This window comes from Arachis ipaensis, chromosome B03, assembly GCF_000816755.2.
Source record: "Arachis ipaensis cultivar K30076 chromosome B03, Araip1.1, whole genome shotgun sequence".
Taxonomy (NCBI): Eukaryota; Viridiplantae; Streptophyta; class Magnoliopsida; order Fabales; family Fabaceae; genus Arachis; species Arachis ipaensis.
In genome coordinates, this window is record NC_029787.2 from 69,921,344 (window position 1) to 69,946,771 (window position 25,428).

Sequence of the window (25,428 nt, forward strand, 5' to 3'; positions counted from 1 at the left end):
AAAATACATTTAGTGAGCATCCAAAATGAACAGCATCTCCACTTAGAGCATATTTTTCCATCTGTGAAGTGAGTTGTGATCAAATTTGTTTGTGCATGCATGGCATGGAAGCATAAGGATAGGAATTTAAAATAATCTAATGGCAACCATGTGGAATGTTTAAAACATCCGTGAATAGGTAGTTTCATTCAATTCACTTAACTAAACATGATATGCACTTCTTAAATTACACTAATCAAATGACCAAATTTAAAATTTTAAACCAATTTGGTGTTTAAACAAAACTAATAATCAAGTGCCATGTCAAAACTCAATCTAAACATCATTAAAAATAGCATAACATTACACAATTCTGAATTATAATGCCTAAAGATAACAAAATTTAAGACAAATGCTGGCCAAACATAAGAATTAAACAAAAAATTTCACTCAGGCATTTCATCGAGCATATGGTGTGCACAATATGTAAACAGGGATTTTAAACTCAACTTAAGCAGCAATCAATCCAGAAAAATCAGCCATCAAACATTTTGGAATTCAAAAAGTATCAATCCATTAATCTAAGCCTAATCTAACCACTAAAAGCAGAATTAAAAATTAGTTAAAATAAATAAACGAAAGAATACGGGCAGGAGGAAGCATGGAACCTGCGTTGGTGAAAGGGGAAGAATGAAAAGAGAGGGGTAGCAGAGGCGGTGTTGCAGCGGCATAGAGCTCAGCCGCTGCTGGGCTTTGCACAGAGACCAGGGGTAGCGTACAGGGGATTGAGGAGAAATGGAGAAAGAGGGAAGAAAAAGAGAAGAGAGGGAAGAGAGAGGGGGCAAGCGACGGTGGTCGCCGGTGGTGATGGCAGTGGTGTCGGACGGAGGGCTGAAGCGGCGAGATTCTCAGATTAATCGAGAGAATGGAGGTCACGCCGTCTTGAGGGAGGGAGTTTGTTGTTCTGATCACTGACAGTAATCGTAATTTGTTTCAAATTTCAAATTAGAAGGAAATCAAAATTAATTAATTACCCATAATTTAATTTTAATTTCAATTAAAACCCCATTGTATGTATTGTACAATAAGGATATTGTCTCCTTATACTTTTCCTTATTTTTTTTGTTAGAGATGAGATGATATTCAATTTAGTTTCTAAACTTATACGCGAGTCTTAATTTAATCTTTAAAGTTTTAATTGCCTCTATTTAATCCCTCTCAAATTTTATAATTGTAATTTACTTTAGTTTTTGGTACAATTTTCAATACAAATATTAAAGAAACGGTTGACATGAACAGTTAGATACCACGTTGAATTTTGAAAAATACTGTTGTTTTGATTTTGTCATTCAAATAATCTAAAAATAATATTATAAGTGGTGTTTATTGAAAATTTTCTTTCTAAAACAAGTGATATAACGTCGTTTTAGATTATTTGAGTGTCGAACTAAAATGATATTGTTTTACTTGTGGTATTTGGATGTTTAATTATCTATGTTAATATTTAAAGTTTGTGTGTTAAAAATTGTTTTAAGATTAATATAAATTATGTCTGTAATGTTTGAAAATTAAATAAAAATAATTAAAATTTTAAAAATTAAATTGAGGTAAGTTCAGAAATTAAATTGAGTATTAAAGGGTTAGTGATTATTGTTGTTCGTTAAAATGTACAGACGAATTGGATATTTAATAAGTATTTAAAATAACTTGGAGAAATAGTATAAAACGAAAAACGAACCCAAAGACGAGAAAAAACACCCACGTTGAATTGAATCCGACTGGTTAAAAAATGACTGCATTTGACAATTAATAATACATCCATCGCAAGAAAAAAGAAAACGAGAAAGAGAAATGAAGCCGCATTCTTATCAAATCCGGCATTGTTATTTTGCCATTGCTCCCCCTCATCGTTTTTAAGTCCCCGCGTTCTTGTGTTCTCATCTCTCTTCTACTTCTTCTTCTTCTTCTTCTTCTTCTTCATTCCCAGTCAAAGACGCTTCTTCATCTCTCTTAACTCAGTACGTATGCATACCACCGTCATCGTCATTATCATACACATAACACCTTATATGTGTTATATTTATGTATTATATATACATAGCGCATAATAATTAATAAATCAATAATAAATCTTGGATCTCAATTTTCTCGCTGCATTCTCTCTCTCTCTCTCCCTGGATTTCGGATTTCTCCGATTCACTATATTTTTTGGATCTGTGGTTTTTGTTAGATCGGAAAATGGAGGATGTGGACCTTGACGGTGGCGGTGGCAGTGGTCGCAAGTATCGGCCTGTGTTGGACAGCGATCGTGCGGTGCTTGAGATGTCTTCAATGGATCCTGGATCCTCTTCCGCTGCTTCTTCTTCTCAACCGTTTCGGGATCAACCTCCTCCTAATCTCAGGTACCACCGCATCCATGTTCTTTTTTTTTTGTCTTAAAAAAAAATACTGTATATGGCTTGCGACTGTAGTAACTTTTCATTTGGTTATTGAAAATTAGGATTAGAGTATCCGTTGGAGAAGTGCTGAATGAGTGAGAGAAATTTTTAGTGCTGCATGTTGGGTTGATCCTGTGATACTTAAGAATGACATTGGATGAGTTCGTCCGGTGGCTTATAGTAGTCAATTGATGAGCTTTAGTATATCCTTCTAATTATTGATTCAAGATTCTTAATTAAAAGTTCCACTCAGAATGGCTTGAGTTGTAACTTGTAATTTACATGACATGTGAGTGGGATTTTGATTAGGAGGATTGCCATGCATACTATACTTGTTAGGTTCCTGTTCTATTTCTTGATTGAAGTCGTTTTGTTTGGCCTGAAAGTGGCTTTTTTATTTGTCAGAAAAATAAACGTGGGTAATGGTGCTACTGAGGCTTCTAATGCTAAAGAAGGGAACAACTCTCCTAGTCAGCCACAGCCTAATGGATCCCATCAAGAATCAAAGCTTGAACTGTTTGGTTTTGATTCCCTTGTCAATATACTTGGTCTTAAAAGGTATGGAGATTCACCGGTTACTGTGAACTAATTACTAATATTCCTCTTTAGAAGTAGAATGCTGTTTTTAAATTTACATGCTACTGTTTTGTTATTCTCTGTTTTGTACTCAAACTCCAGTTTGGTCTAACGCTTCTAAATTGTTTCTTAAAGGGGAAGGTTCTTTTGATCAATGTTGATTGCAGAATTTGATAGTTTGTTTAAGCTTTGTTTGGTCATTCTGACGTAAATAAATTTTCCATTTCTGTCTTTTCTCAGCATGACTAGTGAGCAAGCTGTGCAACCATCTAGTCCTAGAGAAGGCGAAGATATTTCTATCACTGTAGGGGAGCCAAAGGTATTGCTAATTCTCAAGTTTACTTCCTTTGAATTGTATCCTTCTATATTTGCCTCTTCTAGCAGCAATGACAAATGTAGTTATGGATTGTTGAGGTAGAAGAGAGAAGAGAAAGACTGCGTGAATTCTGTCTATCTAAGTTACACAACTAAGTCTTCTTTACATAGACTGAATGTGATGAATGTACATAACTACAAGATATTACAATTTAACGATCATATCATAACTTGTTAATATCATAAATTACATAATTGTGCAAGTGGTGATGGGAACTGGCTAAGGCGGCCAACTGCAGCTGCAGTAAAATGGTGGCTGGTGGCAGTTTTCAGGCTGTCAGAAGGATGATGAGAGTTGGTGACAGGTTGAGGAAGAAATTGAAAGGACAGCACGCTTTCCAAAAAAATTCACAAAAAGACACAAGATCTTCCTGAAGACATGATTTAGTGATGATACCTTTCTCTTTTGTCTCTAGATACCATGTTGAGATAGAAGAAAGAAGAGAAAAAATGCCTGAATTACGTGTGTCTGAACTAGAACATGGAGTCTTGTTTATATCAGACTGTGTGTGCAATGAATGCTTATAATTAGAAGATATTCACAAGTAACTATGAATCATAATCGATTCTATACTATCCTAACTACACTAAATTACAGATTCTAGCACTGATTTATATATGATGTGTGCTCATTGCATTCATGGTTTGAATTTACCGAAATAATACATTGACCAAGTTAAAAAAAAATGTCATAACAAGAATAACTTAGATTTCTGAATAACTCGTTTTCTCTAGGCATTTCAAGATATTAGATAAGAAAAATAAATATTGATGATAATGTGACAATACTATTGTGAATTTTTTTTCATGATCATGGTTCATGAGTAATAGTGAGTTAGCTAAGTGACAGTGAAATCTAGAGAAGAGTTAGTTATAAGCATAGCCAGCTAGAATAAGGCAGCTATAAGGTAGTAACGGCAGTCATAACTCATAACTAACTTAAGATTGAAAGGACTATTCTTCCCTTTGGACTGGCTTCACAGCATGTTATCCTTCCTTGTAAGTAAGAACAGATCAGTGCCAAAATCACTGATAATGAACATTACACATTTGTGGAACTTCGTGTCCGATTCTCTGAATTCTCTCTTTTCCCAAAACTCTATTAATGAGTAATTGCTCCTTCCTTATCTTATCTCATAAGAATGATTTCGTGTACATGGCCATGATAATTAAAGTTATGTTCTCTTTTAATAATTTCCTCCGAAGTTTTTTTAGGCCTCCCACTACTTTTGACTATCAAACTACACTCCTTCTGATCCATGCTCCTTTCTAGTCTTGTGTGTCCCCTCATTCATCAAGATCCTCATCCCCAACATCAAGCTTATGTTTCTGTTGGTTTGTACTGCCCAACATTTAGTCACATATGACATTCTGTTGTGCTAAAACTTACCATTAAGCTTTAGTGGTACTTCCTATTGCATATAAGGCTTGAAGCATTCCTTTATTTTGAGTTTTTGACAACCTAGCTTGAATCTTATTATTTATATCTCACACTATCCCTCCAATCATTTTAGATAATGGAATCAAGATTCTTCACTTTTGTGACTTGTGGGATGATGATGTCTCCAATTTTCACTTCCAAGCTTGTGTTTATGTGTTGCTTGGTACATTCCATCTACTCTGTTGTACTTTGACATCTTTAGAAACCATATTCTTCCAAGGTTTGTCTCCACAAATCAAGCTTCTCATTTATCTCTTTTGTCAGTTTTTTAACTAGGACTATATCATCGACAAAATGCATTCAAGCTGCTGCTACACCTGCTGTTGTAGTCTTGTATATATTCTATAAGTAAATTCAAGACTCGATTATAAAGATAGGGGCTTAGTCAACCTTTAATGCAGTCCCATAGGCTTTGTTTGCAGTGATTTATGTACAATAAGATAAAGACACAAATACGCTATTTTTATATCATGTTTGGCTGCAGGGTACAAGATAAAATGCAATAAATCACAATTCTATCTATAGTTAAATTTACCATTTCGCCACAACTACTACTCCATCATCATTGTTTCCCATTCTCTCTTCCAATCATCCCAAAGCACCACCCCCACCAACCTTACCCTAAACAAATACAAGGAACAATTTTTTTTTCCCCAAAACAGCAATTATAAAAGGCAGATCCAGAGAAGGAAAAAAAAAAAAAGATGTAGGAAACAAACAAGGATGAAGGTATGATGTTGCTGTTCACGCAAAAATGAAGGAGATGACCTCCATGGGCATTGACATGGAGGAAGAGGACATGGTTGCTGTTTGCTGTCTCAGGCTGATGTTGCCACTCGTGTTGCTGCTGTTCATGCGGAAACTGAGGAGCAGCCTCCGTAGTGGCCACCATGAAGCAAGAGGATGTGGTCATGGTTCGTTGTCGCAGCATTGCTGCAGATTGTCTGACTCTGTTCTTCTTCACTAGCTGATGCTCATCGTCATCAGTGGCAGTTTTGGTGGCATTGATTTCTTATGAAGATGTGGTTGCTGTTTGCCATTGCAGGGCCATGTTTCTACTTTTATTGTTTCTGTTCACATGGAAACGAAGGAGGAGATGACCTCCATGGCTGCAGCCAAGAAGGAAGAGGACCTGGTCACTGTTTGTCATGGCAGTACAGATCATCCCCCACTTATCTTCATCACTATCATATACGTTTTCCAAGTCAATGAAGACCATATTTAAATATGTCAAGTTGCTTTGCTATCTCTCCATTAGTATTCGTAACAAGTAGATAGCTTCCATGGGAGACCTACCAGGCACAAAATCAAATCTTTTCTCTATATTGAGGTCTTCTCTTAGACTTTGCTCCATCACCCTCTACAGTGATATGCAGTCCCTCAAATATGTACTTCCTCTAATATGTACTTCTATAGTCCACTCGATGTTGGATTATTTGTTTGTTACTAGGTCGAGATGAGTTGTTCAAATTAAAGCAATCTAAGCCATATTTAATGTGGAGTTGCAATTCCTCATACTCCGTGAGAGTTTGACATTTCATGTGATCATTGGGTTTATTAATTTTGGACTTATTTCCTTTTATTTTTTTGGCCATGATCATTTATTTGCAGCCTGCTGCTCCCAAGCTGGGTACAATGATGGGTGTATTCATTCCATGCATACAAAGCATTTTGGGCATCATCTACTACATTCGTTTCTCTTGGTAACTTGCATATGTCTTTAAATCTTTCCTCAGTTATTGATTTTTTTTTTTTTGTTTTTCGAATTTAATATTTGAATATCATGGTATGATGAGAGTCTCATGAAAATATTAAAACTTGGCTTCTGTATATAAACAGTAACTCTGATTCATTAGGTTGCAACTTACAACTTAGTATTTTCACCAGTTTCAAGCAAATTATCAATCACTATGCCCACTTCTGAGAATAATTTATGGTTGAATGTCAAATCATTTGTGAGATTTGATTATAGCAACCAAATGTCATGAGTTTTCTCAAAGGCATTCATGGTTTTATATTTTCTGTCAAACATGTCTAAATTAAGTGAAGTAGCTGAGTGTGTCCTACAACAACAACAACAACAAAGCCTTATGCCCTTATCCCACTAGGTGGGGTTAGCTACATGGATCAAATGACGCCATTGTGCCCTATCATGTATCATGTCTACAGTGAGATTGTTTACTACAACCTTAGATAAACGTTGGCTGTGGCCTACAACCTTAGATAAATGCTGGGTGTTGCCTAGAACCATAAATGAGTTCCTGTTGACTAGGTTTCTTGTTGGTTTTGTGAGATAAGACTAGAAGTCTAGCATCTACGGTGTGCAAAGCTTATGACCTTTATAGAGGACCTTCCCTCTCAGAGATGTGGAGAGATTATAAATAACTCTTTAGGTTGTTTTTTGCTCTTATATAGAGAAACTCTGATCCTCTATCTTGTGCTATTCTTCTCTGTCTTAGTGAAATAGCCAACTCTCTCTCTCTCTCTCTCTCTCTCTCTCTCTCTCTCTGAATTTTCCTCACTTTCCTGCAAACTGTTTTGAGCCGATACCAAATAGGCCAATGCAGTATTTTCACTTTTGTAATATTTGTTGTAGTTTTTCTTTAACTATTTTGCATATGACTGAATTAGATGGATTTGCCATGGTTAAACTAATGGTACTTTGGATTATTTTAACCATAATCATTATTATTGTAGGATTGTTGGAATGGCTGGCATAGGAGAGTCATTTCTGCTTGTTGCTTTGTGTGGCTTGTGTACTTTTCTTACATCAATATCATTGAGTGCCATTGCGACTAATGGTGCTATGAAGGTAATTATAATAGTTGAACTACTATTTCTTTGGTATGACTATTGCCTTCTTTTGAAAATATTTGGTTAGCATTTAAAGACAGCATGCTGTCTTTAATGATTATACCACAACTTTTATGCTTGGGTTGTCAATTCTAAAAATGGAGACTGCTGATCCTGTGTTGCCCAAGTTTTGTGCCTGTGTTGTAGGGGGAAGGGGGCGTATATTTGATTTTAGCAATGGTTGAGTATCATGTTTCATGTATGAGGGCCTCATAGTCATAGGTACACCGCATAAAGTTTGGTGCACAAATCCTCTACAACACTATTGAGCCTAGGCTGGGATTAGAATAAGATCTCATTCAATCAGTTAGTACCTACAATAGGGCTATGGTTGTGTATTCTGGGAAGGTAAGTACAAGTCTGGAGTTTAAAGTTGTGAAGGTAAAGGGTAATCAATAAATATCCTTATATGATCATTGAGATTTTTATAGTATTTTTTTTTCATTGTTCTCTGCTTTAGCTTAGCTTTAAGTATTTTGCGTTGTTCATTTCAGTCTTTCTCTCGTGTTTGATCTTCTGTAGGGAGGGGGGCCATACTATCTAATAGGTCGTGCCCTTGGTCCAGAAGTTGGAGTTAGCATTGGTATATGTTTCTTCCTTGGGAATGCTGTTGCTGGAGCACTGTAAGTGCATAATATGGACTTTTCTCTCTCTGAATTTTCAGAGAGATTGGACTAGTTGATGATAGATCACATTGCCAAAATGTAGTCTCATTTATCGTGTATCATGTAATGAATTCTGAAGTTCTGTCTGTTTATGGTTCTAGCTACGTATTGGGAGCTGTGGAAACATTTTTGAAAGCAGTTCCTAAAGCTGGGATTTTTAGAGGTAATACCTTTTTCCTTTTTTCGTTTTTTTTTAATTGTTGTCATTTGTATCATTTATTTTTATGTTCACCTTGCTCCTGTATCATTTTTAATTTATTAAAAAGGGAACAATATTACAGATATAAAACATACTTCAACAATTTTAAATGGTTAATAGTATATCATAGAAACAGGTTTAGAGTTGATGGGCTGATTTTTCACTGCTTAATTCCTAATTGTTGCTGGATGGCTGTTTGTTGGCTCTTTTAAGCTAGTTTAGCAGGTTTAGGAGCAGTAGTGCTAGGCCTAGCTGCTGCCTATAAATACTAGGGGTTAGTTAGTTTTTAGTTAGTTAGAAAATTCTGTCAGTTTGTTAGTTCAGGAGAGGGAAATTCTCTCCAGAGTTGGTTAGATCCAACAGTGTACTTCCATAAGGGATTGTGATATACAATCCCTAGTTCATCAATAAAATCCCTAATTTCTGCTAGATCCTATCAGTATATTTGGAGAATTTTTCTTTTTCCAAAATAAGATAGAACAATTATAGAGTAGGTTGTTGAAGAAAGAAAATTATACAGAACAACTATTCTAATAAATATAGAATTGCATAAAAGCCATCTAGAAGATTCAAGATGGTTGGAGGAATGCTTCATGATTTATATGTGACAAAAAAAAGTGCCTTTAAATCTGGATAAATGTTATTGCATAGCTATTAAACCAACTATGTTATATGAGAGGGAATGTTGGTTGGTAAAAAGTCAACAAGAACGCAAACTTGGTGTCAAAAATGAACGCAAACTTGGTGTCAAAAATGAGGATGCTTTGATGGATGAGTTGCCATAGTAAAATGATGAAGATTTGAGGGAGAAAGTTGGATTAGTACCTATCATGAAAGGATGATGAACTGCCTTAGGTGGTATGTACATGTCTAGAGAAGGCTAGAAGATCATTTAGGTTGGAGGGTGAATAGATGGGAGATAGCCCAGTGGTTAGGGGTAGTAGGACACACAGAAAAGAACTAGAAGAACATATTAAAAAGATATTTGAGCATAGACATGATCCATGATAGGGTACAATGGTATCGTCTGATCTTTATAGCCAATCCCATCTAGTAGGATAAGGCTATGTTTAGGAGTGGTAGGCGGGCTAGCCCGCCCCGCCTTCTAAAGGTATAAAAAAAATTCTAAATTCACAAATACTAAAGTCTTTATAATTCTAAATATTTAATAAACATAATCATCAACCAAGTTTTTTAAAACAAAATAATGAAACCTAACGTTGTCCAAAACAAAGCAAATATTGTCCAAAACATATAATTAAACATTGTCCAAATTTCTAATCAATCAAACATAGTCCAAATTATAACTTAGTAAAACGAACAAACATTTCAAAACCTGCATTAGGCGGTGTGGGTTAGCCGGGCTTCTTTTATTATAGTGGTCTCAAATTTCTAGCCCAGCTCGCCTTTTTTGGCGAGTTATTCAAGCCGGCCCGGCGGTTTTGGCCCGTTTGCCACCCCTAGCTATGTTATTGTTAATTGTAATTTGTTTTGGGTTTACATTATACTCTTTAAAATTGATTGCATCATAGTGATGAGGGGAAGTAGAGTTACTATGATAGTTTTGAATCAACTGAAACACTTTAATGTTGTTATTCTTTATATTATCATCATGTTGCACTCTCTCTCTCTCTCTCTCTATATATATATATATATATATATTTTCTACTTCAATGGTATTATGAGTAAAACTTAATTATGTTTGAAGCAAGCAATTGATTATTCGATGATTACTTTATTTGTGTTGCAAGTGCAGAGACTGTCAGCCATGTTAATGGTACTGCAGTGACACCAATAGAAGCTCCAAGTTCTCATGATCTGCAAATTTATGGGATTGTTGTGACCATTCTTTTATGCTTTATTGTATTTGGAGGAGTAAAGATGATAAATCGGGTTGCACCTGCATTTCTCGTTCCTGTTTTATTCTCAGTCATCTGCATATTCTTGGGAATGTTTGTGGCTAAGAAGGATAAACCTTCAGGTTTGTTCTTTTTTTCTAAGTCATCCAGTTTGTCATTTTTATTAAAGGATCCATGTTTTAGTTCCATCCAATGCTCATGCACACATGTACACATTTTCCCTAGGCATTTTCTGAACCAGTAACACTTGGTTGATTTTCAGAAGCAAGTTGCACTTATGGGATTTTCTCTTTCTGTTTCTTTTGTTTCTTAATGAACATGTTCTTTTTTGGGTTGGAGTGAGAGATTAAGGATCTTGGAACATCATATATAGTACTTTCAATAACAGAGTGTTGTAGAAGTAGCCTAACTCTAATGAAAACTTCTTTTAGTTTATCAATGGGGTAAAACTTCTGTCTCTTTAACTGTTATCAAAAGGATAAAATGCAATGAATTATTTGAATTCTGATTTATCAATTTAAGGAGAACCATTATCTGACAAGACCATAACCAAATATTCCAGAATATCAACTCATGCATAAAGATTTGTAACTTTTCCGACTGGATCTGGAAATATTTGTTCTAGGTTACATTTGTTACTAAATTTTTTGATATAATATTATGCAACTAAATTTTAACATTATTTGACTTGTATTTCATCTTATCTATAAAACATGACTGAAATTTTGATTTTAATGCCATTCTGAGTATTTATAAATTGTTACTGTGGAATAGCTGTAATCAAGTCGAGGCTTCCATTTTAGGATGGTCTTGAATATAGACATTAGTAGTCTTTTAAGTGACTGGCAAAGTTGCATAGAAAAAGAATAGAAATTGTTCATGTCAACAGTAGGCTTTGAAGACAATCTAGACTTTAGTAGTTTTTGAATTGACTGGCAAAGTTGCATGGGATAAAATAGAAATGGTTCATGTCTAGAATTGTGCTGCTGTAACACATACCACAACAATGTTTGTTTGTTCTTTTATTTTTTTTTTGACAAAAAGTGAATCATAATCAGTGGCAAGGCCCTAATAAACATGTTAAAATGTCATAACAAAAGGGTCGTGAACTGTTTAGTAAAGTGACAGACATTGACATTGTCCTCATTTATAATATAGAAATTGCTAATAGATTCTCAACCTTGATATTTGGTTTAAAAATTAGGATCTTTCTTTTCAGAATTGGTTCTTATTCCTGAATGAGAGATTAAAGTGTTCTGTCTTCACTTGTGGTTATTTGAAGAATCTGGTACCCCAAAGGTTCTGACGTGACAAGTCATGCTACATTGTCAAAAGCTTTGTAGCACATAAAGAAAATCAAGGAAACCAACTAATCAACTATGCTTCTCTCCTTTTCTTGAAGGAGTGAGAGTGAAAAATCAATTAAATAATAGGGAAGTAGGGAAATAAGAGTCAATAGGGTTCTTTTTTTTCTTCATTTTTCTTTTGCATTCAATACTGAATTTACTTATCAACTTATAGAACCCACATTGCTTGTAATCCCTTGATGATGAGTGTTGAGGGCTTTTTTATTTATTTTTTTTAAAAAATAGGAAAGACATTTTTTGCTTATAAATGTGTATTTACAAATGTTTTTTGTTCACATATTTTTTCCCCCTTTATCCATGTTTGATTCAGAGGGATTTACTGGTTTGAGTTGGGAGACAATTAAAGATAATTGGAGTTCAGATTATCAAAAAACTAATGATGCTGGAATCCCAGAAACTGATGGCCATGTAAGCTGGAATTTCAAGTAGGTCTTTCTCATTCGTTTACATTCATTTGCCCTATTTTACCAATATAACTTACAATGATTATGCATGCATCTTAAATCTGTCAATGAATGATGTGGGGGCAAAATGCTTTAATTTTAGGTGATAAAGTTTGAAGAAGTTGAGAGAATGAAAAGAGTGTAAGAGGAGAAGAGAAAAGAGATCGGGAAAGAAAATGAGAATGAGTGTTATGTCTTTATGTGTAATAACACTAAGGCCCAATTTGGGTAAACAGCTTAATTAAGCTCTTTTTGAAAAAATAGCTTCAACAATAAATGCTTATATTAAAAGTAGTTTATAAATAAGTTATTTTGTGTTTGGTTTTTCAGTTCTAAAAGTGTTTATTTTAAAAGAAATGTGATTAAAAGCTTTTTATTATGAGAGAAGTAATTTTTTTTAACTTTTCCATAAGCACTTAAATAACTTCTTAGAAAGCTATAATTTGGTTTTGAAAATTGCACTAGATATTAATACTACTACTTTTCATAAGTCAAAAGCTCAAAAAAGTAACTTTTGAAGCTTCCCAAATGGGCCCTAAGCTCATGGCCTTATATACAGTGAGGATACAGAGAGCTTACACTTTAGTTAGTTATTTATTCTAACATATTCTAGCAGGTTCTGATCTTCCTGCACTAACTGAATCTAACTGATTCTGACTTCTCTAGACTTTTCTAGACACTTCTAAAACCTCTCTTTAGCTTACTCTATTATTAGGCAATACTCTACAATACATTTTAGGAAATGTCTCTATATCTATATCTTTTATATACAATTATACAATATATATAATGAGGATACCAAAAAGTAATTGATTTTGGTCTCCAAATTTTTTACTACTTTTACCCTTATACCATGTATAACTGCTTTTAGTAGTTATTTTTCTTTCCTCCACAGACTTTACATTATCGTTGCATCTTCGTATCTTCTTTTATTTGTTATCTTTCGAATTTAAAAAACAAAATACTCAACCAAAATCCATTTAAAAGAATAAATAAAAATTTGACTTGACAAGCATGCAGTGCCTAACAAGTCCTTAGTAGCAATAGTATGGATTCATTATACTTAATCTTCATATCTTACGGCTGAATCAACTGAAGTATTACACTAAATGGTATATCGACACTCCTGTGTCTGCTGTTCTTCGTTGGCTGATATATTAACTTAATGATGCAGGATTTTTAAATTAGACAGGAGAATGGTTTTAATTTCATTTAATTAATTTGATTTGCTTGAGGCCTAAAGATTCTCGATGAGGTTGGAAGTAAGGAGTTCTCTGTTAGTGCTTTTCAGCTAGTGGGTTCTTTCCCTTCCAAAAAATGCACTGCAAAAATTGACGTCTGCAGCAGGATATTGCATTACTTGGACCAAAATATCTGAATTTAGTGAAAAGAAACTACTCGTTCACAGGGCAATTCCACAATTTACCGAATCTACCAGAAAGCTTGATCTATATAGATCTTGCAGTAGGGAACTGCAAATGAAGGCAACCCAATGATGTGGAATCTAAATTGAACATTAAACAGAATGGGGTCAAACAATGTTATTAATGTTTATTCAATTAGGAACAACGGTCCCAAAAAAATGACTTTGACAGAAGATTTAGATTTAGATAGGTGAATAGGGTTAAACAAAGGAAGGTGAGACTCTAATTCATTGACCTCTCTACCATTGAAGTTTAGAATAAAAATGGTGAGAGATAATGGTAAGCAATAACTGCAAAACAAGAGGGCAGACATCCTAAAATCTAATTTCCCCATCTTTCCAATGCCTTTGTTGTTAATAAGCCCTCAAGGACGTTGCTTAAATTTGTTCAACTCTATTATGAGGAACCAGGTAAAGCAAGAGAAAGATTTACATAGGATTGAAATATAAAAATCCTCACCAGGGTTTTAAAACTTCTGTACATTGAAGATGAAATATCGAAGCTTGAAATAGACCTGAAATAGGTAGCCCTTAGCTCCTATTCCATAATTATATTGTAACTTTTTATATTAAGTATATGCCATCAAGCCCAACATTTACTGATGATATGAAACTAGATTTTATAAGTTGCTGTCAGTTGCAAACCAGTTTCTGTGGTCCCAATCAGCATGGGCTGCAGGAGAAAGATTTAGAAAATTTTTCACTATTTAAGATTATTTATCACTATAATTGATAAAGTTAAAATTATTTCACATTTAATGCAGGATCCTGAGGGACCAATTTGTTTAAGCATTTTCTAGTTTATGATATTGGAATGACTTTTCAATTTTTCTAATTATATTCTTTCCTTCCCAGTTCATTAGTAGGCCTCTTTTTCCCAGCTGTGACAGGAATAATGGCAGGTTCTAATAGATCAGCTTCTCTAAAAGATACTCAGCAATCAATTCCTATTGGGACATTATCTGCAACACTTATTACTACTTCTCTGTATTTTATTTCTGTGTTATTTTTTGGCGCTGTTGCCACCAGAGAGAAGCTTTTAACAGACAGGTAATTTTTGGTCCGAAACTTCTTTGTATAATTGTTTCCTCATGAAAGAAGATGTATTTGAAATGATGAGAAAAATTGAATGGACTGATCTGGACTTCTGCTGAGAAAGAAAAAGATTAGAATAAACTCAAAAGACCTAGGCCCCTCTGTGTGTACCTACGTTGCACAGGTTTGTGCAAACTTGAAGCGTACCCATACCGGGTACAAGCGTGTGATGGGTACATGCAAGTATGCAAAGAACAAAAATAGATAAAAAAAAATAGAAAGTTTCCTACAAAATAAACGAGCTAGGTATGGTTTGGGTACATTTGAACAACTTGGCACAAGTTTTCCATCGTTTTTGGAGTGTTCTTTAAATTTTTTTCCCTTAATCTATGCTTTCAAAGAAAGCAACCATTTTCAAACCCTTTGTCACTTTTTTCATTGTTTTTTAATCTTTGTTTTAAGAAAACAACCATTTTCAAACCCTGTGTTACTTTTGTTTGATTTCACATGGAACATGTTTTAGTAGGTGAAAATTTACAGTTTATTTTGAAAAGTTGATGCCCATACCCCATGCAACATAGATGTGCACCAAGAAGTCCCTTTAAAAACAGGAACCCATTTGATTACCTTTGGTAGTCAACTTATGAAAAATATGTAATTCATCATGGTTTTTAATTATTGTGAGTTTTGGGCATCCATGTCAGAAGAAACTCTTCTATTCACTTTTTTGAATGGATAAACCCCTTAAATATTGCCAATTTACTTCATCTGTTTTTGATATGGAGATTTATTGCAGGCTACTAACGGCTACAGTCGCCTGGCCTTTTCCTTCACTAATTAAAATTGGGATTATTCTTTCAACTTTGGGTGCTGCTCTTCAGAGTCTGACCGGTGCCCCACGTCTGCTTGCAGCAATAGCCAATGATGATATTTTACCTATTCTGCGCTACTTTAAAGTTGCAGATGGCAGTGAGCCTTATGCTGCTACCCTTTTCACTGCTATCCTATGTGGTGTGTGTGTCATTATTGGGAATCTGGATCTTATCACTCCAACTATAACTATGTTTTTCCTTCTATGTTATACGGGTGTCAACTTGTCCTGCTTCCTTCTTGATCTTCTAGATGCTCCTAGTTGGCGACCTCGTTGGAAATTTCATCATTGGTTTCTCTCTCTTGTTGGAGCATTACTTTGCATTGGTATGGTGTCTTTTTTGTGCATATTTGTCATTATTGTCTATCAGCGGATTCATTTTGCTTCTATTTGGCCGCATCTTGGTTGTTTCAATTATTTTTTCTGCTTTATGCATGCTTCCCTCTCCTTTCTTTCTCTGTCTTTTATTTTCTTTTTCTTTTTTTTTTCTTTTTTTTTTTCTTTTTTTGTGTTGTGGCGAGGTGGGGATGCGGGGGGTTTGCAACTATGGTAAAGATATAACGCTGAAATTAAAGCTTTGAATGTGATAGAGTGCCCTCAACGCACCATCTTTGAAACAGCATAGATGGTAGAACACCAGTTTACCGTGTTATAGGTGCATATAATTTGGGTTGGGAAATGGCTGTGTATTACATTAGTAGTATTATATTCCTTGCCCTAGTGCTTCTTTGATATTCATAATTTGAAACTGCAAACCATAACATTCCAGTTGCTATTGCATTGAGATTTAGATTTTAGATTAGAAAATAATTGAGCATTCTTGATATTCCTTGCCCTCAACGCACCATCTGTGAAACAGCATAGATGGTAGAACACCAGTTTACCGTGTTATAGGTGCATATAATTTGGGTTGGGAAATGGCTGTGTATTACATTAGTAGTATTATATTCCTTGCCCTAGTGCTTCTTTGATATTCATAATTTGAAACTGCGAACCATAACATTCCAGTTGCTATTGCGTTGAGATTTAGATTTTAGATTAGAAAATAATTGAGCATTCTTGTAGCAATAGATGTTTGATTTCCAATATCCCGCAAATTCACTGTGGTTTGGATTCTCCTGTGTGAAGCTTTGACATTTGGGACATGTTTATGAATAGGTTTACAATATGTCCAGTCCAGTGAATACTTTCTTTTTCAAATAGCAATAGCAGACACAGACTGAGCCACATTTATAACATGAAGATATGAATTTGCCCGTCTTTGGTTCAAAAATGTCTGCTAAGTTTTGTCATGATAATCTTAATCGTATCATTCACACGGAGATAGACATGGCACAAGTTGGTGATGATAAAACGAAGGATGATCTATATATATATATATATAGTCAAACTCTTGAATTAGTTGAATAGCAGTGTTGAACCTTTTGAACTAGGTTTGCAGAGATTATTTGAAGCTGTAAAGCAAATGTATAATCCACATATGAAACTTGACTCACTTGGGAAAGAAAGCCTCCTTCTAAGTTTATACAACGTACTCTAGTGGTTCATATCTAGATGTAGAGGCCAAAGGGGCATGCCACTAAGAGAAATACACAAAGATCATCAAAAGTTCTCTCATTTCTTATAAATACCAAAATTACGTGGGTCTTTATGGAAGAGTAAAAAAGTTTAGCCTGTGACTATAGCTTTCTATGAACCATTTTATACTTACTTCTTCTGCTGCTTATGTGTGTTTTCATGTTAACCCTCAATTTTGCAATGCATCATTTTTTCCTTGTTTCCAATGCAGTGATTATGTTCCTGATCTCGTGGCCATTCACTGTGGTGGCTTTGGCCCTTGCAAGTCTTATATATAAGTATGTGGGCCTCAAAGGAAAGGCTGGCGACTGGGGAGATGGTTTCAAAAGTGCATATTTCCAACTAGCACTTCGGAGCCTTCGATCACTAGGAGGTATATACCTTTCAAATTCAGTCAACTAGATAATATGATACAATATATTATGCATTAATGTTGTTGATCCTGGCATCAAGGCATGATTGGTTGGAGAAAAAAGAAATATTACTCTTAAGGTCCTTGAGAGCTTTCAAGAAAACGACTAAAGAACGAAGGACCAAATTACCCATGAAAATCTGTCTCTGAAAAATTTTTCAATGAAAAAAATAATTAAAATCCTTGGGGAAAATAGCCCACGAAACATCATGTTGCAGACAAAATCAACACGTTTTGTTCTGACATGGATAATTTTGTCATTGACATGATTTATCATGCATAATTGATACTTCACTCAAAAGAAAAACAAAATAGCTATAATTTATTAATTGGGAATTAAGTTGTTCACTGAACTTTGTGTTCATGGATAATTTCATACTTTAAGTATTCTCATTAAGTTTTTTCAATTCAATGACAACATTAATGAACTTTCTGTGTACAGAATAATCTATTAAGGTTGATATTTAGGCTTCAAGTTTAATAATTTTGCATTGCTTCTCTTTACCAACTCTATGTATGACGAAATTTTATGTCAGTTGCTTTATGTATAGAATATTTTTTTGTAGAAAACCAAGTATGCCCAAAACAATTTTTATCTATTAACTTATTTTGTAATGTCCGTAGAAAACCAAGTACACCCAAAGAATTGGTATCCAATTCCACTCGTGTTTTGCCGGCCCTGGGGTCAACTACCAGAAAATGTTCCATGTCATCCCAAACTTGCAGATTTTGCTAACTGTATGAAGAAGAAAGGTCGAGGAATGTCTATATTTGTCTCTATACTGGATGGAGACTACCATGAATGTGCTGAAGATGCCAAGACTGCTTGTAAACAGCTCAGTACCTACATTAATTACAAGAATTGTGAAGGTGTGGCTGAGATTGTTGTCGCCCCTAATATGTCTGAAGGCTTTCGTGGTATCGTTCAGACAATGGGCCTTGGGAATCTCAAGCCAAACATTGTGGTGATGCGCTACCCAGAGATCTGGCGTCGGGAGAACTTAACAGAAATCCCCAAGACATTTGTTGGGATAATTAACGACTGCATTGTTGCAAACAAGGCAGTAGTCATAGTGAAGGGTCTTGATGAGTGGCCCAATGAGTACCAGAAGCAGTACGGCACGATTGACCTCTACTGGATTGTGAGAGACGGTGGTCTCATGCTGCTGCTCTCTCAGCTGCTTCTTACCAAGGACAGCTTTGAGAGTTGCAAAATTCAGGTTTTCTGCATTGCAGAAGAGGATGCAGATGCAGAAGTGCTGAAAGCTGATGTGAGAAAATTCCTTTATGATCTTCGGATGCAAGCAGAAGTCTTTGTCATTCCCATTTCTTCACAAGAAAATGGTGGGTCTCCCCAGGATGAGTCACAGGATGCATTTAAAGGTGCTCAACAAAGAATTGATGATTATCTAAACAAAATGAAGGCAGCAGCAAAGAAAGATGGCACCCCTCTAATGGCAGATGGTAAGCGCGCAGTTGTGAATGAGCAGCAGGTCGAGAAGTTCCTGTTCACAACGCTTAAGCTCAATTCAATAATGTTGAGATACTCAAGAATGGCTGCTGTTGTTTTGGTAAGTTTGCCTCCACCTCCACTGAACCACCCAGCATATTTCTATATGGAGTACATGGATATGTTGCTGGAAAATATACCGAGGATTTTAATTGTAAGAGGATACCGTAGAGACGTTGTAACTCTATTCACATAGTTTTGAACTGGATTCTAGGACATTAATTACTTCCTTTTCTGTTTATAATTTTGTAGTTTACATGTAGTGTTCATTCTTTGTACCCATTTTCTTGCTCAAGAGGATCTACTGTATCACCAGATTATAATAGAAAAATTAAACTGTATTCATTTTGGAACATCGTTTGAATTGTTTGTTTTCTTATTTTGAATCTCTCTTTTTGGGTTTACATTTATTATTATTATTATTATTATTATTATTATTATTATTATGGCAAAGCCTCGTAAAATAGTGATTAGTGTCTAACTCAGTTGACCAAGTCTAAGCATTAAATATAAAGTATCTGAATAAAATAAAATTCATCACTTAAAAAATACATAAGGTAAACTAATCGGATTTATGATCTTAGTTTGAGTTAATTTTAAGTCAATTTTAAAGTAGCTGCATAGAGAGAATGAAATGGTACATGAAAAAATAAAATAACGTCACCACCTTAAGCTTCTGGTCATAATTCAAACAACTTTTGTGCTAAAAACGTAGTGCAGAGGCATTTAACTCAATATGGCGCCCCAAATCATTAGTGGACTCTTTTGTGGTATTTATCGACACATATACAATGTTGCTACTCTTTCGGAATTTCCTTAATGCAACTTACACTTAATAGGTTGATGTGTCTACATTGGATGCATTCCTTGTGTGCCGTTTCCTTAATCCTTATAAAATATGCTATGCTTGTTTGTATCTTCCTAGTCCATGTCTCTTCATAAGTTCTGAGCTTCTCTTCCTTTTCATTCTCTCGTTTTCCTTTTCTCTCTAACTTCACTCCATTTTCTCTCTCAATTATTTTATCTGACTACTCTGCAATTGGTTACCTCTGTGGTTCATTCATGGGTGAATAAGTATGCTATTTGTTGTAAGCGTTGTCTTTAAATTTTACTATTTCAAGAAAAGGACAAATAAATCTTTAGTCTTTTGTTGGAGAAACAAATTGTTTCCTAATCAAAAAATACAAAAAAGTCTATCACTTCTTAAAATACAAGAAACTTGGGTTCTTCCTCGTCCATTTTGTCCTATAAACTATAATGCCGTCGACTGATGTGTCCGTTACAAGTTTGACATGACTGTAATATGCGACATAGGATTAGTGTTAAAATAATGTGTTAGGGTTTATACTTTGTTAAAATACTGTTAATTTGGTTTAAATACCATTAGATAAATTAAATTTATACTAAAAGAATTAGAGTGGTATTAGTGATTATTTTTTTAATAAGTGATTGTTGATGTTGCACTATTTAACTTCTCAGGAGGATGATACATTTGTTCTGTCGGTGGGAATTTTATTAAAAACTCCAGTAAGGATTCCCAAACATAATATTTCCTCAGAAATATAATTTTTTAGAATATATTTCTTAACCTTAAACCAAACGATCACTAGTAATTTTTGAAACACTTTAGCAAACGGTTAGATGAAGATTAATAAAATTTTTAAATATATTCATGTTTGTTAATAATCAAAATTCAAGAAACATTCAAAGCTAACAAGGTGTTTTTGAGAGACTTGTTTGATTGGCAATGTGTTTGTTTGTCAAGGTATTGTTGCTTTAGATCCTTTTGTTTGCTATTGTGTTATCTCCCTGTATAACCCTCTGACTTTGTAGTTACTCTCTCTGGAGAGTATCGCGTCTTCTAAACTAATCGATAAAAATATAAAATATAAAATAAGAAAAAAAATGAAATAAAAAACAACCCAAAAGATGTAACTCGTAATGGAGTGAGTGATAATACTTTAGTAATAACCACATGAAGTGGTATTGTTGGGACGACAAACAAAATTGAATTGATGATCACTAGTTTCAATTTTCAAATATCAGCATGAAAGAATACAAATTAGTCCAATTTTGGGACTACAAAAAAATTGAATTGATGATCACTAGTTTTAATTTTCCATTATCAGCATGAAAGAATACAAAATTGGTGGCTAATATTTAGTGTACACCATTTTTATAATAATATGGATTACATAGAACAAAACTTTTGCTCTTGCTGATGCTTGGAATATAGAAATTAGTTGTTTCCATTCAAGTTTTTACAACGACTTGTGGATGCAGTGGAAGGTATGGTTGAGGAACATAACCCTGTTTTTTTAACTCAAGGAGACGACTCTCCAGAATCATATAGATCTCAAAAGATTGTGGGTGACTACCATCAGCAGCAGAAAACATATGGGTGCTGCCGTTCACATCAATCCAGCTGTATCCGCATATTTTCTGAACTCCTTTTTCCTTCATTCGACTTCGAATCTTAAGAACATCTGACCACTCCCCTGCACCGGCATGTATATTCGAAAGCAATACATAGTACCCCGAATTTTGGGGGTCTAACTCCAGAAGATGTTCGGAAGCTAGTCTGGCCAACTCAACATTGCCATGAACCCGACAAGCTCCTAGTAGTGTCCCCCAAACACCTGCGTCTGGAGCACGCGGCATGCTCTTTATAGTATCGAGTGCCTCGTGCAAACAACCAACTCGACCATACAAATCTACCATGCATGCATAGTGCTCCATCTTAGCACAAATCCCATAGCTTTCAGTCAGGCAACGGAAATATGATATGCCTTCATCAACTAGGCCAGCATGAGCACAAGCAGATATTATAACAAGGAAAGTAACGTGATCCGGGTGAATCCCGGCTTTTAACATTTCATGGAATAGATCGAGACATTCCCTGGGGCGACCATGGTTTCCATATGCAGCAATGATGCTATTCCATGAAATTTCATTCCTCCAGTACATCAGGTCAAACACATACTGAGCCATGGCTAATTTTCCACATTTAGAATACATGTCTATCAGTGCACTTGTAACAATAGTGTCAGAAGTAAATGCATTTCTTATCACAAAGCCGTGCATCTCTTTCCCAGAATAGAGTGCCGGTATATTTGCACTCGCAGAAAGTGCAGATGATAGGCTCACGGAATCAAACTTGGTTCCACTCCTTCCCATTCCACGAAAAATATTAATAGCCATTTCTGGTTTACCATTCTGTGAGAAGCTTGTAATCAGTGAGTTCCAACATACACTATCTCTTTCAGGCATCCTTCTGAAAAATTGATATGCAAGATCTAGTCTTCCACATTTTGAATACATATCTGTGATGGCAGACCCCACATGAAGCACACTATATGCATCAACAAGGTTACCACATTTGGAATACATGGAAAGTAGTGTGTTTGCTACCTGCGAATCATGCTGGAACCCACTACCAATAACAAGACCATGAAGCTGAGTACCAACATAAAACATCCCTCTTGTAGAGCATAATGATAACATACAAGTAAAAGTTACTGAATTGGGTTTGATATAACAATTCCTCATTTCCTGAAAAGTTTCTATTGCATTGTTAAAATCACTGCTAGTTACATAACCATTTAGCATGACATTCCACAAAACGCAGTCTCTTACAGACAATTCATCGAACACTTGCCTTGCATCACAAATACACCCATTATCTGCATACAACTTGATCAAGGCACTACCAACAAACAAGTCCACATGGATCCCTATTGACCGAATTGTGTTATGCACCATCTTACCCAATGCAACATTATTTGAACCACCACAAGCTTTTATAATGTAAGGGAAAGTGTATTTATCAGGCGAGACTCCACTACCCAACATCATGAAGTAAAACAACAATGCAAAATCATGCCACCCCAACATCACAAACCCTCTTATCATCCAATTCCAGGGAAGTGCATAGCCCAACTCAAGCCTGAAAAACAAGTTCCTAGCATCCCTGATGCTACCACAAAGAACATACAACCCTGCAATTCTTGAACCCAACACATCGATATCACTCATTCCACAAACAGTGACCCAAGCATGAATTTGCTTGACCTGTGGAAGCAGAGAGGAATCAGAACAAGAACGGAACAGAGACTCCAATTGGGTTGTGAGAGGCTCTAGATGTTGTGCGTTTGGAAAGCGGTGTTTTGGGATGGCATAATTGTAATTATCAGCGTGCACAATGAATTTGGAAGTTGAAGCTGTAACATGTGAGAGAGTTCTGGTGCACGCAGAGCAAAGGCTTCTGTTGTACATTTGAAGATAGGGGAGTATTGGGACGGGTGAAACCGGATTTGTCCTGACCCAAACCAGGACCTAAATATTGACCGGGTCTATTTTTGAGACTCTTACCCGACCTTAAACCCAACGAAACCTCATTACTTTCGGGCCACAAAATTGTCTTATACAAATTCCAACTCATCAATCTACAAGAACAAATCCATATACCAAGAGTCAGATAGTTTGCTAGAATTGGACTCAAGAAACCAAGTATAAACTCATCCAATTACAAGCAAACTAGTGAAGGAATAAAACAACAATCCAAATCTAATAGGGTCATATTGAAAAAAGAATGTCCTAACTCAATGAAGCTATAACCCTTGATTGATAGCTCTTTCAAATCTTTGGGTAAAATGTAAAATGTTTACATCAACTCAATAATGAAAGAGCTTGAATTTGTATACAAAAGATTTCAGCAAAAGCATAATACTTATTAAGAAAACTGCAGTTACATCAACTCAACAAGTACTCAGAACAAATGTATATAACAAAAGTGCCTACATCGAGATAGAAGCATGAGATGGATGAATTATCCATAATTTCATCCAAAAAAGGGGGGAAATGTTAATATGCTTCTTATAAACCATTTTAACAAGTTCTCTTCCTCCCATTAGTATTTATCTAAAATTCTAAACATAATGAAAAGGTAAAAAAACAAGAACAGAGAACAACCAAACCAATAAATAACAGAAAAATATGCTTAATAATGCCATAACATACGAATCAATATTTCTAACCAGAATTCAGAGCTCAAGCATAAAAAAAATTTAGTAGTTTCTTTTTTTTTTTTTTCTCTCCCCTTTCTTTCTATAGAAAAGATAATCATAATCACGGGATACTATCAACTATATAACTACTGCATATGTTTACACAACAAAGCAAGAAAATGTATAACACAAGTGACCTCTCCAGGATATGGAAAACCTGTAATTGCGTTTACGTGTATCATAATCATTACATGCTTAGTTTCTTAAACCAATAATAACAATAATGGGGTTTTAGAATTAAAATCAAGGTTTCTCACCAAAAACAAAAAAATAAATAAAGGTTTACCTGCTGAAACTTGAAAGGCTGCTCCGTTGCTTCAAGCGATCATGCACTGTAAAATGTGCCATAATTTGATCATAAACCTTTTTTTAATTGCAAATTGCGAAATCTGAAGCTTTGAGCTTAAAAGCTTAGGAACTGTGCCAAAAACATAAATATTAATTGTGTATTGGTTGATACTTGATTATTTAAAATTATAAGACTAAGTAGAAAAACTAGATAGAACAAAAAAATAATTACTTCACTACCGCCTCATGTCCGCAGCTCCGTCACCAGCAACGTCATCAACTGGATTATATCCCCTTCTGCCGCCACACTTCATTCTATTCTTTGCTTCTCTACAGCACAGGAACATGCCCCAAGTGTTTACCGCGAAGATTTTGTTAAAGGTCTCCATTACAGTATTCGCCACCGTCGAGTAGGTTCCGTCGAGCTTGCCAGTGAAATTCACCAGTATATGGACCTTCGAATCGAAAGCAAGGATTTGGAATCTATTTATGTTAGCGGAAAAGTAATCGAATTTTTGGAATCTAACTTTAAAGTGAGAAGTGGAACAGAGAAGGTGTGTGTTGGATGTGAGAAAAATGAAGAAAAAGAGATCTGAAATGAACAGCTCTGATGTCAAGGTCAGTTTATAAAGTAGAAGATGTCTGCACCTGCTCTTGCTCACTTATAATCGGTTTATAAAGCTAGAGGAGGCTAGTGGCGGCGGTGTGGAGGTTAATGATAGTGACGAGGTCTTCAGTTGTGGATCCAAGGCCAAAAACATGAAGGACTACGGTGGCTCTCGATGTTTAGTAATCGTGATAAAGGAGTAATTTGAGAATTTTAAAGGGTAATTAATTTTTTTTTTTTTGAAACAAAAAAAAGTTTAACACACTAAAATTGGACAACAAACAAACAGACACAAAAATAAATCTAAACACAGTTTATTAATTTTTTGTCATCTTCCGTATTGCCATAAAAAATCAAAAGGATTAATACCAATTCACTCTAGGTAGATCGAAAACGTCCTTTTTTGTATAACTTTAACCATAGTTGTAAAAACTGAATTGGTG

The 25,428-nt window shown here is 35.1% G+C and overlaps 2 protein-coding genes across 5 annotated transcripts; one reads left to right on the forward strand and one right to left on the reverse strand.

The window, feature by feature from the left end:
• Positions 1,744–19,384, forward strand: LOC107630553 (cation-chloride cotransporter 1). 4 transcript variants are annotated; one of them, XM_016333727.2, is made up of 14 exons: positions 1,744–1,997; positions 2,210–2,381; positions 2,823–2,975; positions 3,234–3,312; positions 6,421–6,512; positions 7,507–7,621; positions 8,185–8,285; positions 8,429–8,490; positions 10,283–10,507; positions 12,063–12,177; positions 14,474–14,668; positions 15,450–15,850; positions 17,314–17,475; positions 18,139–19,384. In XM_016333727.2, exons 2-14 carry the CDS (start codon positions 2,218–2,220, stop codon positions 19,218–19,220), a joined length of 2,946 nt encoding a protein of 981 aa, XP_016189213.1. In that variant the 5' UTR covers positions 1,744–1,997; positions 2,210–2,217; the 3' UTR covers positions 19,221–19,384. The 4 variants fall into 4 exon arrangements, with proteins under 4 accessions (XP_016189213.1, XP_020974617.1, XP_020974615.1 ...); XM_021118956.1 differs by lacking the exons at positions 1,744–1,997; positions 2,210–2,381; positions 2,823–2,975 and adding exons at positions 5,294–5,723; positions 5,855–6,139 and having other exon boundaries at positions 3,296–3,312; XM_021118957.1 differs by lacking the exons at positions 1,744–1,997; positions 2,210–2,381; positions 2,823–2,975; positions 3,234–3,312 and adding an exon at positions 5,294–6,139.
• Positions 21,115–25,198, reverse strand: LOC107630554 (pentatricopeptide repeat-containing protein At4g21300-like). The gene is made up of 3 exons (XM_016333728.2): positions 24,611–25,198; positions 24,377–24,508; positions 21,115–23,469 (listed from the first exon to the last, which is right to left on the reverse strand). The coding sequence occupies exon 3, from the start codon at positions 23,297–23,299 to the stop codon at positions 21,278–21,280; it is 2,022 nt and encodes a 673-aa protein (XP_016189214.1). The 5' UTR covers positions 23,300–23,469; positions 24,377–24,508; positions 24,611–25,198; the 3' UTR covers positions 21,115–21,277.

What these genes read in the sequence shown, in the direction of transcription:
- LOC107630553 (XM_016333727.2), top strand. Translation starts at nt 2,218, where the DNA reads ATGGAGGATGTGGACCTTGACGGTGGCGGTGGCAGTGGTCGCAAGTAT. An exon ending in TCACTGTAGGGGAGCCAAAG is followed by an intron (nt 3,313 to 6,420) that starts GTATTGCTAATT and finishes ATTTATTTGCAG; the next exon opens with CCTGCTGCTCCCAAGCTGGG. An exon ending in TACTACATTCGTTTCTCTTG is followed by an intron (nt 6,513 to 7,506) that starts GTAACTTGCATA and finishes TTATTATTGTAG; the next exon opens with GATTGTTGGAATGGCTGGCA.
- LOC107630554 (XM_016333728.2), bottom strand. Translation starts at nt 23,299, where the DNA reads ATGTACAACAGAAGCCTTTGCTCTGCGTGCACCAGAACTCTCTCACAT.